Here is a 14376-nt window from a genome sequence, read left to right as displayed (position 1 = left end):
ATGTATTCGGCATGCTGAGCTGCCCATTGGAACATCACGACTGAAGTGTTGGGTCTGAACAGCCCCTTGGGGCTCTCTCAGGGAGATGCCAGGGGATTCCCAGTTGCATCTGTGGATGCTCCTAACCAAATCCCTGCTTAGTGTTAAAAGACATCTGCATGTCTGCCATATAGCCTGAGTCTTGCTTTCATTGTGGAGGCCCTCGCTGAGAGCAAATGTTCCCCTTAAAGCTGACGTGCCCTAATATAGAGGAGCGATGGGTCCGCGGCGAGTGCCCCTGGGCGCGTGGGGACCTGGCGTGCAGCTCCCGTTAATGGGTGACAAAGGCAGAGCCCTCCAGCAGCACCAGAGCAGGGACCTTATTTTGTCCCCACAGAGGCGCAGGGCACCCAAACACGTGGGGATGCAGGAATGCACTGCCAGAACTGGTGCCGCAACCCCGAGAAAGGGAACCAGCGAGGAAGCAGCCTCTTATCGCTTGGAAATGCAAAGTTGTAGGGAGAGAGAGAAGGAGGCTGCCCGAATCGCTGGGTCTTTCCAGGGCACTTCTTGTCGTCTTTGGTACTTTGGGGGGGTTGCATAAAAGGGAAAGAAGTTGTTTTGCTGTAATGAACTAGATAAACAATTCCCCAAATAGATTAAAACTAACTGTAACTTATAAAAGTGGGTAGTAATTATATTTTATTAGCTAGCAAAACACCATTTTTTTATTTCGTAGGATAATTCTGTGTAAATCACCTTAATTAGAAGTGTCAGACGAGCCCGTGAATATTGTACTTAGTAACTAATTTCCTATGTACAGGTTATAATTTAAAACACATGGATCACTCGCCGAGTGGAAATATGCTAGCCATGAAATAATGTGGGGAGTGTTGGGGTTATTACTATGTAAATGTGTAATCATTTCAGACCACTGCAGCCTGGCTGGGTGATTAAAGAGAATCCCAAGGTCTCCAAAGATTGTGCTCTCTGCAAGGGCCTAGAGCGAAAAAACTTTAAAAGGCACTGAAAAGTGTTTGAACTTTAAAGGTCTTGATTTCCCTTTTACCATTTTTAATTTGTCTGCGGTGTTTATGGAGGGGAAGGTTTCTCTTTGCTGATGGCCTTTCGATTCTCAGCCCGCTGCCGGCATCCTTAAGAAGCGCGGGGGGCTGCAGCCGCTGTGATTCAGGGGGTTGGTTAGCGGGTGAAGGAAAGCACCCTTAAATTGCAGGGTCTTGCGACTCGGATGACCAGGGCTTGTGCCCATTCCTGACCCGCCTCTGGAAATAAATAAAAACAAATTGCAAACTCTTATTAGCAATAGAGCAGGGTTAAATTGCAAGGAGCGGGGTGGTTCTTAATAATCCTCCAAATTAAGAATAAAATAACTTGGCAGAGTTTATCTAAATCAGTTCCCTTCTCCGTCAGTCCCAACGGCAGAGCCTTGGCCTTTCAGCTGACCAGAGAGACTCTCGTCCTGAAAACTGCAGTTTCCTGGCACTAACACCAGTTCTGGGAGGAATTAATGAGATTCTTCCTCTTTCCCTCGAAAAGGAATAATTTTAAACACCTTTAACAAGAAAAGGGAGGAAATTAGTTGGGTTTTTTAACCTGGCGTTTGGATTATAAAAGTAAAAAAAAGTTGTTTCATACTTTGGGCGATTGAGAAATTCAAGGTAGCGCTGGAGACGGGGAGGGCTGGAAATCCGTCCCATCGGGGCTGCGCCTCCGGGGGCAGCGGGGACTGACTCTGCTCCCCGCCGCCTCCCGAGAGCAGGGGGGTAGAGCTGGGGCAAGGGGGGGCATCCTGCACCCCCCAGCAAGCATCCGGCAAGGGAGGACTGCAAGGGAGGCGATGCCCCAGCCCTTCGATGGGTGGTCCCCAGAAACCACAGCCGCTTGCTCCGGGAGCGGAGCTGCGGTGTTTGGGGTGACCTGATGGCGATGGATAACTGCATGGTTCCCCCTGTTCTGGGTGGGGGGCGAGGGCGGTGGCACTGGGAGAGGAGAGGGGCTGTAGCCCCGGGAGAAAACACCTTCCTCCATCCCTGCTCATTTCATAACACCCAGCCATCTGCCAAATCAAGGCAGATTAAAGCCAGCCAAATTCAATTTCTCCCCGCTGCCACTGCAGCTCGGCATCTGGGGCTAAAGTGTCCCCGACAAAGCGAACATGACAGGCACATTGCTTTTTTGTCACATCTAGTACCGTGTTGATCTTCTAAAAGTCTCATAAAAATTTATTGATGTCTCCCATATTGCTGTGATTGAGAAGAAAGGAGCGCGGGTGTGCGGAGCCGGGCGCGCGCGCGCGGGCGAGCGTGTGTGCGTGTGTATATTAATGTTTCTGAAGTAGATCTGATTTGATATGTCTTGTTCTATTGTCAGCATCTGTTTAGCGAGGCTTTTTAATACTTTCTGGCTGCCGATCACTCATCCTTAGCCTGGATGCAGGCTTGCATACAAATTTTGTTATTAAACACAATTCCATTCCCCCCCCTTCCCCAACCTCCGCCTCCCCCCGCTAACCTCCCCCCTCCACCCACCCATCCATCATCTCCCCGGGGCTATGGGGAGCTGGGAGCCAGCCGCCCCACCGGCGTGCGCTCACAAGCACAGGCACTGGGCTTGGCAACATATTTCAAGAGCCTTTTGCCTGCTGCAGGTGCTTTGCATTGACAAATCGAATCATGGGGAAATAATTTATTTCCTAATGCTGTTTGCAGCATGTTAGCAGGAGAATTTACATGAGAGAGATTACTTTAATAACCAAAAAATTACAGTGCAGGCCTCCCCGCCATGTCGGCTTTGATATGTAATTGTTTCAAGTTTAACCTGTCTGGAGGGGGGAAGGTGTTATTAAATCTATAGCATCTCCCGCTGGCGAGGGCAGGCGAGGAGGAGCACCGTGGCGGGGACCTCCTTCCCTGCTAAATGGGGAACAAGCTGAATTAACAAATCACTCCAGCCTCCGGCAGAGCTGCTGCCTCCAAGGCGCAGCTGGAGCAGAGGGGATCTTCCTTCTTTTCCCTTGCTCTTATGCCGATTTAATCGCCTTCTCTTTCCTTCCCTCCTTTTTTTTATTGTGCCTGACCCTACGCAGGGCTCACCACCTCCGCTCCCCTCTCCTCGGCTTGCTTCCCAGCGGCCCTGCAGGCTCGCTCCCCGCTTTTCCCCAGGGCTGGGAGAGGAGCTGTGCAAGCCCCCGGGGAGGCGGAGAGTTGGGATTTGACTCTGCATCGCATGTCTGGGTTTGGGGGGTTCCACTCGTAGGACCATTTTATTCCAGGTGGAGAAATAGTTGGCGCTGCCCTCCTTTCCGTGCCCCTCCGGTCAGGGTGAGGAGGCTCTCGTTGCTCCGGGGAAGGGGAGCCCTGTGCTTTGCTATTTGACCTCGTGAGATCCCTCGAAGCGCTTCCCCCCTTGCCCGCCACAGCGGTTTTGTGACTCTGACCCCGTTCTCTTCTCTCTTGGCAGCAAGAGCTCCATCCTGAAGGATGCCATGGCAGCGGGCACCCCCAAGGTAAGTGAGCACAACTCAGCACGTACCCCCGCCCCAAGGGATGCTCTTTACACCCCCTCGCCTTCCCACTCCCTCTCCTGCTATTCGGTGTCCCCCAGGAAGGTGGCCGTGCTTTGGAGGCCGGCCAGCACTGGGGGCTGCTGCTGTCCCCATTCACCCCCTGGGCTGGAGCGGTCAAGTCCCTGCAGGGGCTCTCTCGTTCCCCGTGCAGCCAAGGGATGGTGGAGCTGAAGGACCCGGCGGGCTCCGGGATTCCAGATTGTGTCTAATGACAGCTAATGAGAGCTGATCACACGCAGGCTGAGCTCAGCCTGGGAAATCACGTGCGGGAGTTCCTGGAGCCAGAGCCATATGCCAGCTTTGGAAGAGGGGAGCGGGACTGCCTCAGGTGGAGTGAAACACACCTGAGAAGGAGCCCAAATCACTAAAAGACCCTGTCTCAGCCGCATCCCCCTCCCCAGGACCCACCTCCCATCCCCTTGGCTCAGAATGCAAAAATACAAAACGCACAGAGCATCACGCCATCGCTGCAACGGGCATCATTTACTAATTAGCATTACTGTTAGCTGGACTTCATGTGATACGGAGGTGGGAAGGCCAAGAGCTTGGGCAGGCAAGTGGGTGGCAGGGGACACTGCAGGGCAGCTGGGCATTGCACGGCCTCTGAAAACCACGCTGTGCTCCCCAAGGCGGGCAAAGGCAAGTGGTCCAAGCTTTCCTACACTTCTGGTGACACAGACCAAGCCAGGGAGCCTCCTGGCTTCCAGGGAGGTGCCAACTCCCGGCATCTCCTGGGAGATGTCTTCATGCTTGTTTTAATAGAATCGACTTCAGGTCTCACTCTCCCTTTTTTTTCCTGGAAGCTTTGGGTCATTTTTGGCGTGTGATGTCAGAAACAGAGACCGACATTTCAGCTCTAGGTTTTCCCCTTGGAGCTGGGTCTTGCCAAGTACATAAACACCTTGTCTGCTCCACCAAGCGAGGGGCTGGGGAGCCACCGTGCTGACCCAAGTTCCCAGCAGGCAGGGACACCTCCCAAGTCAACCCAACAATTTCCCAAACCCCATAAGGGAAAATAAAGATCATGGCGATACTCCGTAATGCTCCACACCTTTGGCATTCCCATCTCCTGCATGACTATCCTTGTCTCCCGTGCCCTGTCCGGAAGGAGACTGGAGATCTGACTGTTTCTCTGTGAAAAACAAGCAGAGCCGAAAGCAACCCCCAAACCCACCCGCGGCTGATAATCCACGGAGCATGAGGCTGCCTTGGGATGTCTCGAAGGAGCTGGAAAGGGCACCCGCAAAATGAAAGCAGCTGGACTCCGCAAGCTTCCCTTTCCCTCCTCATCAGGTCTGAGTGTAGATAACTCAATGGTCCCAAACACATCGCCTGCGAGGGAGAAGGACGGCTAGGAAGACAGATTAGCTGTTTGGAGGGAACCGCAGCGAGTGACTGACAGAGACCAGATAAAGAAGAAGGTCCATCTCGCGGCAGGGCCGGGCTTTTGAAGTTTCCATTGACAAAGAATCCCATTTGCCTTGAGCGAGGGGATTAAACTGGGACTGGAGCGTCGTTCTATGTAAAAGAGATCAATCGTCCCCTGTCACCACATGGATCTTTTCCCTTTGCCCGTCACGTCCAGGACTAAGAACATTAACTTCAAGAAGCCAGGAGAGCAGGGAGGGAGAGGGTGAAATCAGGAAATCTTTCATTCCCTTCTCAGAGAGCTTGAAAGCCCCTCAGCCCAGGAGGATTCATTATTTCTAGGTGGCTTTTGCTGGGAGACAAGTCCTGTGTGGCATGGGAAGGCACACGCTGTCACCTCCACCTGAGCTTGGTATTAAAGGCTCCTTTGTAACTGCATGGGATTGAGGAGGAGGGTGGTGGGGAGATGAAGGCTGCTTTTTCCCTTTGTGCCCACAGAGCATCTGCAACATGGGGTGGGAATAGCTCATCAGGATGTGAAGTCCCTTCGAGAAAGTCCTGCTGGGGACAAAGCTGGGCCTCCGGGCCACCCTTAACAGGGGTCTCAGGTGGAGGGATGGAGGACAGACCTGCGGGTGGGCTTGCAGCCCATGCCCAGGCACCTCGGCATTGCTGGAGGTCTGGCAGGCACCGCCTAGGAACCTGTGCCGTGTCACGCTTCCCATCCCGGGCACTGGTGGAAGGAATCACGGGGACTGCTGCGACATTTCCTGGCCGGTCCTTCTCCTGGTGCCAACAACAGGGCCAGCATCTCCAGCAGCTCAGCAGTGGGAGAAAGGGGCTGCACCTCCCCACCTCTCGGGAGCATCCCCTGGCAGCACGGGCAGCCTGGTTCCACTCAGGGACATGGGAGCTGGGGTCGGGTGCAGGCTGGTGTTATGAAAGGTGTTACCTTTGTGGTCGCCGGTGGCTTTAAGACCACTTTAGTTCTCATTTAGGGCCTTCGCGTACACTACCATGGGCTGTCGCCGCTTCTATGCTGGCTTAAGACTCTTCCTGGGGTGCAGCTGGGGGCAGGGGATTTAACTCCCCCCATGCTCTGTCTCCTGGCTCTGCTCCCATCCCTTCCCTGCCGTTGCCCCGGCAAACATCTCTCCTGGCAATAAAAGCCCAGATGTAAACCCGTATTCCTCTCTCGCTGCTTCCCTGCCCCTGAAGAGCTGTCACTCACTGCACTGGGTCAATTTTCATGGCAATATGTCAAAGAAAATCCAATCACTCAACATGGGATGTGATGAATGCAGGATTATTGTATCAGGTTCTTCTATTATCGGAGCCGACGGAGGCAGTGACAGCCAAGCAAGGGCTGCGAGCTGGGGGGCTCCGGCCAACACATCTGCTCGCTGCCTGGGCTCCCTCTCTGCGAGGGCAGCTCGGAGAGCAGTGCTGAGCACCAAATAACTCCGCAGAGTTCAGGGTCCTCGTTTGCTTTCTGTTAGTGACCAAGCCCAATCGATGGTGGTATGCCAGTGTGGACAAGCCACTTGGACAAGCAGATGACAAACCTGTGTAGTGAGCCTCAGGATGAGATTTTTATCCAACCCTGACTGCCACTTACTTAGGCAAGCTGGTGACAGCAAGCTGGGCTCTGCCAGCCTCTGGCTGGGGAGAAGGGCCTGAGAGAGCTGCTTGGTGTCTTCAGGAAGTCCCGTGGCCTGCGGACAGCAAAGGGAACAGCGCTGTCTCCTCCCAGCTGCAGCTTCTGTCCCTGATTGCAAGCTTGGATGCTCACCCCATGGCTTGCGGTAGCCTTTGGTGCCTTGATCTTCATGTTGCTGAGAGCCAGGTAGCCCATTGAGCCCCCACAGGTCAAGGTGATGGCTTGCTCTTGCTGGGCTGCTTTGTGCCTGTGCTTTGCAGAAGGCAGAGGTGCAAAAAGGTGCTGAAAGCCCATCTCCTTTGCAGAAAGCACACCCAGCGGTCCTGCTCTGAGAAAGGTCTTCCTCATGCGTTGGACTTCAGGGAGAGTCCTGGACATCTGTAGCATCCTTCTCTGATGACATGTCTGAGACACCAGGAGGAAGAGGAGGGGTGGGAAAAGAAATTCTTCACCGAGGAGAAGTTTCGGTGTTGGTGGGAACAGATGCTTCACGCCCATGGGAAGGGATGGAGGATGTCCTTGCTCTTGCTCAGCTAGAGACCACGGTTCATGGTCCTGTTCACTGGTGTGGGCTGAGCATTGCTCACTAACCTTTCACTGTTGTTCTGGGTCACCCTGGGGAAACCCAACACCAGAGCCACTCAGAAGGGCACTTTCAGAAGGTGTGTCTGAGCCAGCCATGCCCCAGACCTCTGTGAGCCCAGAGCTTCCCTGCAGCAGTCCCCAGCGTGGCCACAGGCCATGTTTCAGGCAGGCCAGGCATCAGGGATGTCTTGCAGAGGCGTACGGACAACACCATGGGCTCTGTCCAGGCTTGTGGCTGCCCAGGAGTCTGTAGGTAGCTGTCAGCAGGACACAGTTCCCCCAGGCATCATTCTTGGGTTTCACGCTCTCCCCTTACCTTTCCCCTCTTGCCTTGGCTGCCTCTTGCAAGGGGTTGTGCAGGAGAGGAGCACACGCTGAGCTGAAGCCGCATTGGCGAGGTGTATGAGCAGTCTAAGTCCGCTGTTCCTGCTCTTCCTTGAGCAGCCGGCAGTAATTCCGAGAGTCAGCGTCCCCAGGCCCTCCTAGCGACCTAGGAGCACTTCTTTGCCACTGCCTGTCTGGCCTACGGCTCTCCCTCCGCAGGCTATCATCTAGGTGGGCTATCATCCCTGCCCGGAGAGATCTCAACCCCTGAATTTCAGGATATTAGCTGCAGACTGGTACTTGTCACCTAACAGCGTCCACTGAACTTTCTTATATCCTCTGTGAAAGTGCCGGTACTGACGGCTGAAGGGGAAGAGGCTGGGCTCTGCGAAGCATCCCAGCTCTCGTGGCGGGTCCGGCATTCCTTTTCCACTGCTGCTTCCTAATACGTGACTGCAAATTGCCTTTCCCACTAACGGTCCAGCCCGTGCGCTGGCTCTTGCTGCAAACAAACACTGAAGCAAGCGGCCAGGAACAAAATCCATCTCCTGCGCCCAGCAGAAGCTTGTGGCCGGTTTGTTTAGGTGTGCACCCACCTCCTCGGAGGGTGCCCGCAGGCAGGCGGCCAGCACGCTGCTCCGAGACCTCCGGCGGAGCTGGGAACCGAGCCACAGTGCCAGAGCCCTTTGATTCCCCCACCCACCCCTGTGATTTTACAGCTTCACCGAGCAGTTTGAGAGAGAATTACAGCACCTAGAGGGAAATTTGACCACTAAAGCCCTCCAAGGAAAAAGAGCTTTGAAGCAAGCAAGATTTGGAGCCTTAAACCTTGACAGAATGTCTGTATTAAGCCCTTCCCAGCTGCCTCGCTTGAGATGAAATTTCTAGCACAATCATTTAACTTCTCCATATCGTGTCTGGTGGTAGGAACAGGGGACGGGTGTCAGGGCCCTGGGGTTTTAACTCCTTCTCTTGTGTCACTGACTCACTGGGGGGGTGGAGAAGTCACTCACCGTATCTGTGCCCCCTCCCTCTGTAGCTGTGATTTACAAGGAACGATTAGAAAGCTAAATCTGAGCGTTGTGGCAAAGCTATGGCCAAGCCAGGGACACAAGAGCAGCCCACAGATACGCGAAGGAGGGGAAATTACCTCGGATGAGTGTCGGCTGAACGCGCTCCCTGCCAGTTCGGGGTGATAAATACCAGAGCCACTCCAAAAAAAATCTCTGCCAGGTTTTATTCCATAAAACAAATTACCCCGTGAACAAACAAAGCCCCTCGCTCCCCTTGGGCTGAACAGCTGTGCCCTCCCATTAGTCCGGGGGAAACCGCTGCGTTCGGCAGGAGGAGCGGAGAGGGATGTGGTCCCGGCGGGGAGCCGGACAGGCTGGCAGACCCCGGCAGCCCTTGGCCAGACCTCTCTCCCCCTCCATCCCCAATGGGCAGTTCTGCTGGAAGGGGACCCTTTCCCCACCGTGTAGCTGGTGTCTCTCCCAAGAGGACCCAGAGCTCAGTTGCAATCCCAGATGTGACCGTAACGTGCACAGCAATAAATCAGTAGCTCACATTTCTGTAAGCTTATTCTGCTTGCGGACCACTGGAATCCTTCAGCGAAGGCCAGAAGCTGCCGATACCATTATTTCTGTTCACTATTCACACCCTTCTCACATTTAAGCCTTTTATCCCCAGCTCCATCCCACCTTTATCTCTGCCAGCTAAAAGCCACTAGATAATTTTACCTCTAACTTTCCCGGGAGCAAATGTGGACACTCCGAAAGCTTCTAGGAAACTCAACTCTAATGGTAGCATCTTTATGTCAGGGGATTCTGCAGCAATAACATAAAAAATGGCTAGCAGAGTTAAGGGGGAAAATCGCAGCGAGGCCTGGTATCACTCATTGCTTTCGGGTTACAGTTCCCAAGTGATAACAGCTATTAGCAACACTTTGACGGCTTCCCTACCGTGGAGGGGAGGGCAGGAGATAGAAAACATGTCAAGCCATCACCTCCATGTTAAGTGATAAGTACCTATTTAGATGGCAGAGTTAAAGCTGAATGCATCAAACAGGGAACACTTTGTGCCAAAATAAAAAAAAAAAAAAAGGGCCATATAGATACATAAAAAGCAGGGTTAGGGTATTTGTTCTGCTGACAGCAGCTGTGATGGATTGTTTAAGAAAAATAGACTCCCTGTGTTTTTCCAGGGCTATCAGAAAGCAGGAGTCCAGCACTTTAATACTCTCAAATGACTGGCCTTGAGAGCAGCAGAATGTCAGCGGCACCGGCTGGGCTCTCCCCGCGCTGACACCTGCCCCGGCTGCCGGCGAGCGGCAGCGCTCAGGGCTGGGGGCGGTGCGTGCCGGCAATTTCCATCCATTTCCTCGGGCCGGCGGCTGCACCCTGACACCCGTCCCCTCCCCTCGCGCTGCCCCGGGCCCACGCCTCGAGCGCCTGTGGGTCGGGAGCCGGCGGCATGTCGGCACGCGTGCCCTTGCCGGCATCGCCTCGGAGCCGCCTGTGGCTCCTCCGCCCCAGCAGGGAGGAGCAGGTCTGGAGAGCGATGGACTGGGATCACAGCAGCTGGCACACCAGCTGCATGGGGCATATTTGATTCACGCTGAACCTGCCCGTGTATTTATATATGTAAACTATAGGTTGTTCCTAATTGCAACGAGACTGCTGAAACCTTTGCAGACGCTGCAGCCCAGCTCTGCAGAATTGCACGGTCCATGGAGGGTGTCGGGAGCTGCCAGGGTGTGAACCGCGGCAGCGTGAGCAAGGCTTACGCGGCCTCTGCTTCCTGCGGCGCCGCATCCCCGCGGAGAGCCCAGGTCCACGGACGCAGGCAGGTAAAGCCATACTCCCAGACATGTCTCTTCCCCTCGGCACGGCACAGCTGGGCTCCAAGGGGTGGGAAGGAAACGCCAAGCGGGGCCATGGCTGCCCGGCACGGCAGGAGGGGCAGGAGGAAGGAGGGAGTACATGGCTCGGACAAGATTGATGGCCTCGTTGCCATTAAGAAAAAAATTAGCCGGTGGCGGCTATCATATTAAAGGGTGAAGAAGCCGTGAATTATTTTCTTAAAGATCTTATCACTTACAATGATAATTTTACCTTCCAAAAGGCCACTTTTAATGAGGCAAGCCAGGCAAAAAGTCATGATTTAATGCCAGATTTTTTTTTCCAAACACATTTTACTGCTTTTTTGTCCATGTTTAAAAAGCGCCGGTGACCTTTTTTTATTTAGCTTGCCCCAGGTGTAATGCTCAGGCTGATCCTCTCAGGGTTTATAACCTCTGCAGAGAGTGCCTTTACCCAATGGAGAGATGATTTAAAGGGGAGGGAGAAATATGAGGCTGCACGGCCACTTGCACAAGGCCCTTGCTCCATCTTTGATGCTGGGAGCCGTGGTTTGCCAGGGGAGGGGGGACCGGGGAGAGAGGAGGGTGCTCTCGCCCCGACAGCCCCGCTCAGACGTACCCTGAAAGGGAGCTGGGCTGAACTGGCAACCAGGCGGGGATGAGCTGGCTGGTGGCCTTTCCCCAGGGGAAACAGGGACATCGCAGCATCAAGGCTTGTTCCCACCACGCCAAAGCGGCTGGTTCCCGAGGTAGGGAGCACGCCCGTCTGCACACAGAGCAACCGGCGCCGCGTTTTTGGGGTGGGAAGCCAGAATTTGGGTCTGCCCTGCAGTGTGGGTGTGCACGGGGACTGGGAGGCCTTTTCTCTCCGCAGCCGTCTTCCCAGATGCCAGTCGAGAGAGGGATGGGGATCGTATCGATGCCCCTTCCCCACTCGCCGGGACCCCAGTGGGAGTGAGCAGCGTGGGTGCAGGGGACAGCAAATCCTCGGCTTGGCGTGCTGTGGCTGTGCATCCTCGCCGCTTAGCCACCGGGAAACAGCCCCAACACAACGATTTGGGAAAAAAGAGGCCAAAATCAGGATGGCAGAGAGGCTGGCCTAATGCAGAAATGAAAGCCACCCTGATGGCAAGTGCCTTTCCTAATCCCTTAGCCCCCGAGCCTGCATCCCTGCCTGCTCCCATGGCTGCCTGAAAGGCAAAGTGTGGCACAGCGCGCGGAAATGAGAAAAACAAATGAAGTCAAGTTTCCTAAGAGTGAAGGGGAAGTGTGACTTGGCATCTCTAACGCTGTGTTTAACATGCCGGCGAGGTATTTAGAATTGAAGTGCTTGCACACAATTTAAAAATAGACAGTTTATTAATCTAAACTGCAAGTGTATGTAGAAGAGGCCTCGAGATTGACATCTTTGGGATTAGTTTAGCCCTGCGTTTTTCCAGAGGTCATCGCCATGGTGCTCAGGAGGTTTGTGGAATAAATGGGGCCAGCGTTCTTCCCGGGACCACACGCTAAAAACTAATACATAACGTTTAATTTACTGTCTCCATAGCTAGCCCAACCATTTTTCACATAATAATATTGGATTAGAGCTACCAGAAGCTGAGGGGGGAGCTGGAGGCGGGGAGGGTTTGTCTGTCTGTCGCCGAGGAATGGGGAGATGGGTATTTTTTCCCCTTCTCCAGAATACATTGGAAGACAAAACGGATTTAACCCTCCCAGCTCCAGGGTGCTTGGCTTATTAGAGGAGGGAAAGGGCATTAGCACCGCTGCAATCAGGGCTGTTGTTCTGAGTCCCACCTGAAGGCTTTGAGTCTCCATCCCCCTGTTTTGTAGGACATGTGCAAACCTGTTTCTTCAGAAATGGTCCTCGTTCTCTGATTAGAAAATAAAGAAACCAAACAACAGCAGGAGCTCGGGGTCTGCACTCTGCTTCGCATGGTTATCAGAGGGCTTCTCCAGAAATAAATGAGCCGCTCACCAAAACCCATCATGTTGGGTTTGGCCAACACGTGAGGCAGGAGAAGCCCCTGCTCTGCCCATCTCTCTCCTGGGAAGCGGAGGCCGGTCTCCTGGGGCAGCCCTCGCTGCGTGCCCCCAGTCCCACCGGCTCCCGCTGGCCCTCCCAGCGCCTGGCATGCCCGTCGGGCTGAGCTGAGGAGCGTGCCAGCCCCGAGATGTGGCTGGCACAGCCCTCGGCGTTGGCAGGAGGGACCATGCCTGCAGAGGTAACTGAGCACCCCAGCAGGTAACTCCCCCGTGACCCCTTTCAGGACGTCACGCCTCTGCACGGCCGGTAGAGCCGTGTTTTATGGCAGAGACCCGCAGTGCAGACAGGGATGCAGCTCTTGCCCTCGTGGCAAGGCTGGCAGCTCATGCCCGTGGGGTTGAACCCAGCACCCCAAATCCTCCTCCCCCGTCTCCACCCCGAGTGTGCCCCGCCTCCGCGCCCACGCCGACTGCGCTGCCGTGCTTTTATCGCCGGGAGAGCTGTCCGAGCCCGGGGGATCGCATCCTGCTGACTGAACCGATTTGTATGCTGAGTCATTTTTCCACTTACTCATATCTTTCCAAAAAATGCACATTTTTTCACGTTTCATTTCAGCCCAGAGGCAAATGTTTCTGGAATACTTGCCTTTCTCCAAGGTATTATGCTTTTTAATAATGTTGTCACCACACTTGACCTGTCCAATTCAGATGATATCTACACTTCCCTTCGCAAACATACACATCTCCGAGCAGTCATTTATTGTCGAATCTTGCCAGCTGATTCTCAGAAACAAACATCTGGAGAGCTGCATTTCCACTGTACATTTTTTACAATGTATTGAGCTACATTTAGCCTAGTTTAGCTAATTTATATTTTAAATTAGAATTCTAAATTGCATTTTTCCCTCAAACTCTTCTCATAATAAAGTTCACTTACAACTCAGTGTACATTTTTTTAGATGCTGTCAAACTCCTGCAGTAATTTTCCCGCTAGAGTTCACTGTGTGTAGAATTTAGACTTATCTACTATTGACTTGAAGTTTATCAGTGATTTCTTAGGTCTCAAATATCACTGATCTTTTTAACCTTCTAAAAGGCCCTTTTTTTCTGTGCTACTTATTAAAATAAATAGCATCATTACAGAAGGAAGAGGTAGTTGCGCTGCAAAGGTGCCGAGAGCTTTAGTGCAGTTTACAAAGCTATTGAGAGATTTAGTGGCACTGAGAGGGGCGGGCGAGGGCCCGTTAGCACGGCTCCACGTCAGCACGCCTTCGCCTTACCGTGTGCATTTCTGGTGTGGTCCTCACGCATCACTTCCAGCAGGGACTGATTCTGCCCCAGCCACCAGACCTGGGGACAAAATGACCATCCCTTTGTTGCCTGATGCGTTTGCACTTTGCTAGAGCCTGCAGCCCGGTCCCCTCGTGGGTCAGGGTCCCACGGGAAGAGCAGAGCCAGCCCCACAGCCCGGCAGTCTGTCCCAGTGCAGCCCCCCAGCCCAGCAGACGCTCTCCGTGTCTTTGAGGACGGCTTAGCGAGGGGCAGAGAGCTCGGCGACGCTCACAGCATGAATTTCTCCTTTCTCTTGCAGTCAATTTTGTTGTCGGCCTCAATCAAGCGGGAAGGAGATTCTCCGACAGCATCACCCCACTCCTCAGATGACATCCATCACTCGGACAGATACCAGGTAAGCAGGCGGATGCTGTCGCTGCTCTCAGCCTTAGGCAGGCAGCCAGTTCGCCCCAGTGCCCGCAGCTCTCTGTGTGTGAGAGCCCGGCTCTCGGCTCTGCACCGGTGCCCCAGCTCACCCGCCTGCAGCGCGGGGACGTGAGCACTCGGTCCCTCACAAGCCTACGAAGGCGTGCTTTTGTCTGCAGACTCCTCCCAGCTCCGACTTTAAACCACAGCCATGCAAAACTGCTTTGAATCTCTGTAGAGGTTTCTCTTGCATTATATTCACCATCTCGGTCGTTGCCGTGGCTATGTTTGTCATTGCTTACCCTGTGCCACCGGGAAACTTTCAGAGAA

At 53.8% G+C, this 14376-nt stretch overlaps 1 protein-coding gene across 1 annotated transcript in view; it reads left to right on the top strand.

The window, feature by feature from the left end:
• LOC142085205 (E3 ubiquitin-protein ligase Rnf220-like) overlaps nt 1–14376 on the top strand; it is a 166997-nt gene that overhangs the window by 149014 nt on the left and 3607 nt on the right. Inside the window, exons 3-4 of the mRNA XM_075156994.1 lie at nt 3460–3505; nt 13940–14035. Coding sequence (XP_075013095.1) covers nt 3460–3505; nt 13940–14035 — 142 coding nt within the window. The remainder of the gene's footprint in view (nt 1–3459; nt 3506–13939; nt 14036–14376) is intronic.

The sequence above is a fragment of the Calonectris borealis genome, chromosome 8 (genome assembly GCF_964195595.1).
Source record: "Calonectris borealis chromosome 8, bCalBor7.hap1.2, whole genome shotgun sequence".
Taxonomy (NCBI): domain Eukaryota; kingdom Metazoa; phylum Chordata; class Aves; order Procellariiformes; family Procellariidae; genus Calonectris; species Calonectris borealis.
This window is presented reverse-complemented; position numbering and strand designations above follow the sequence as displayed.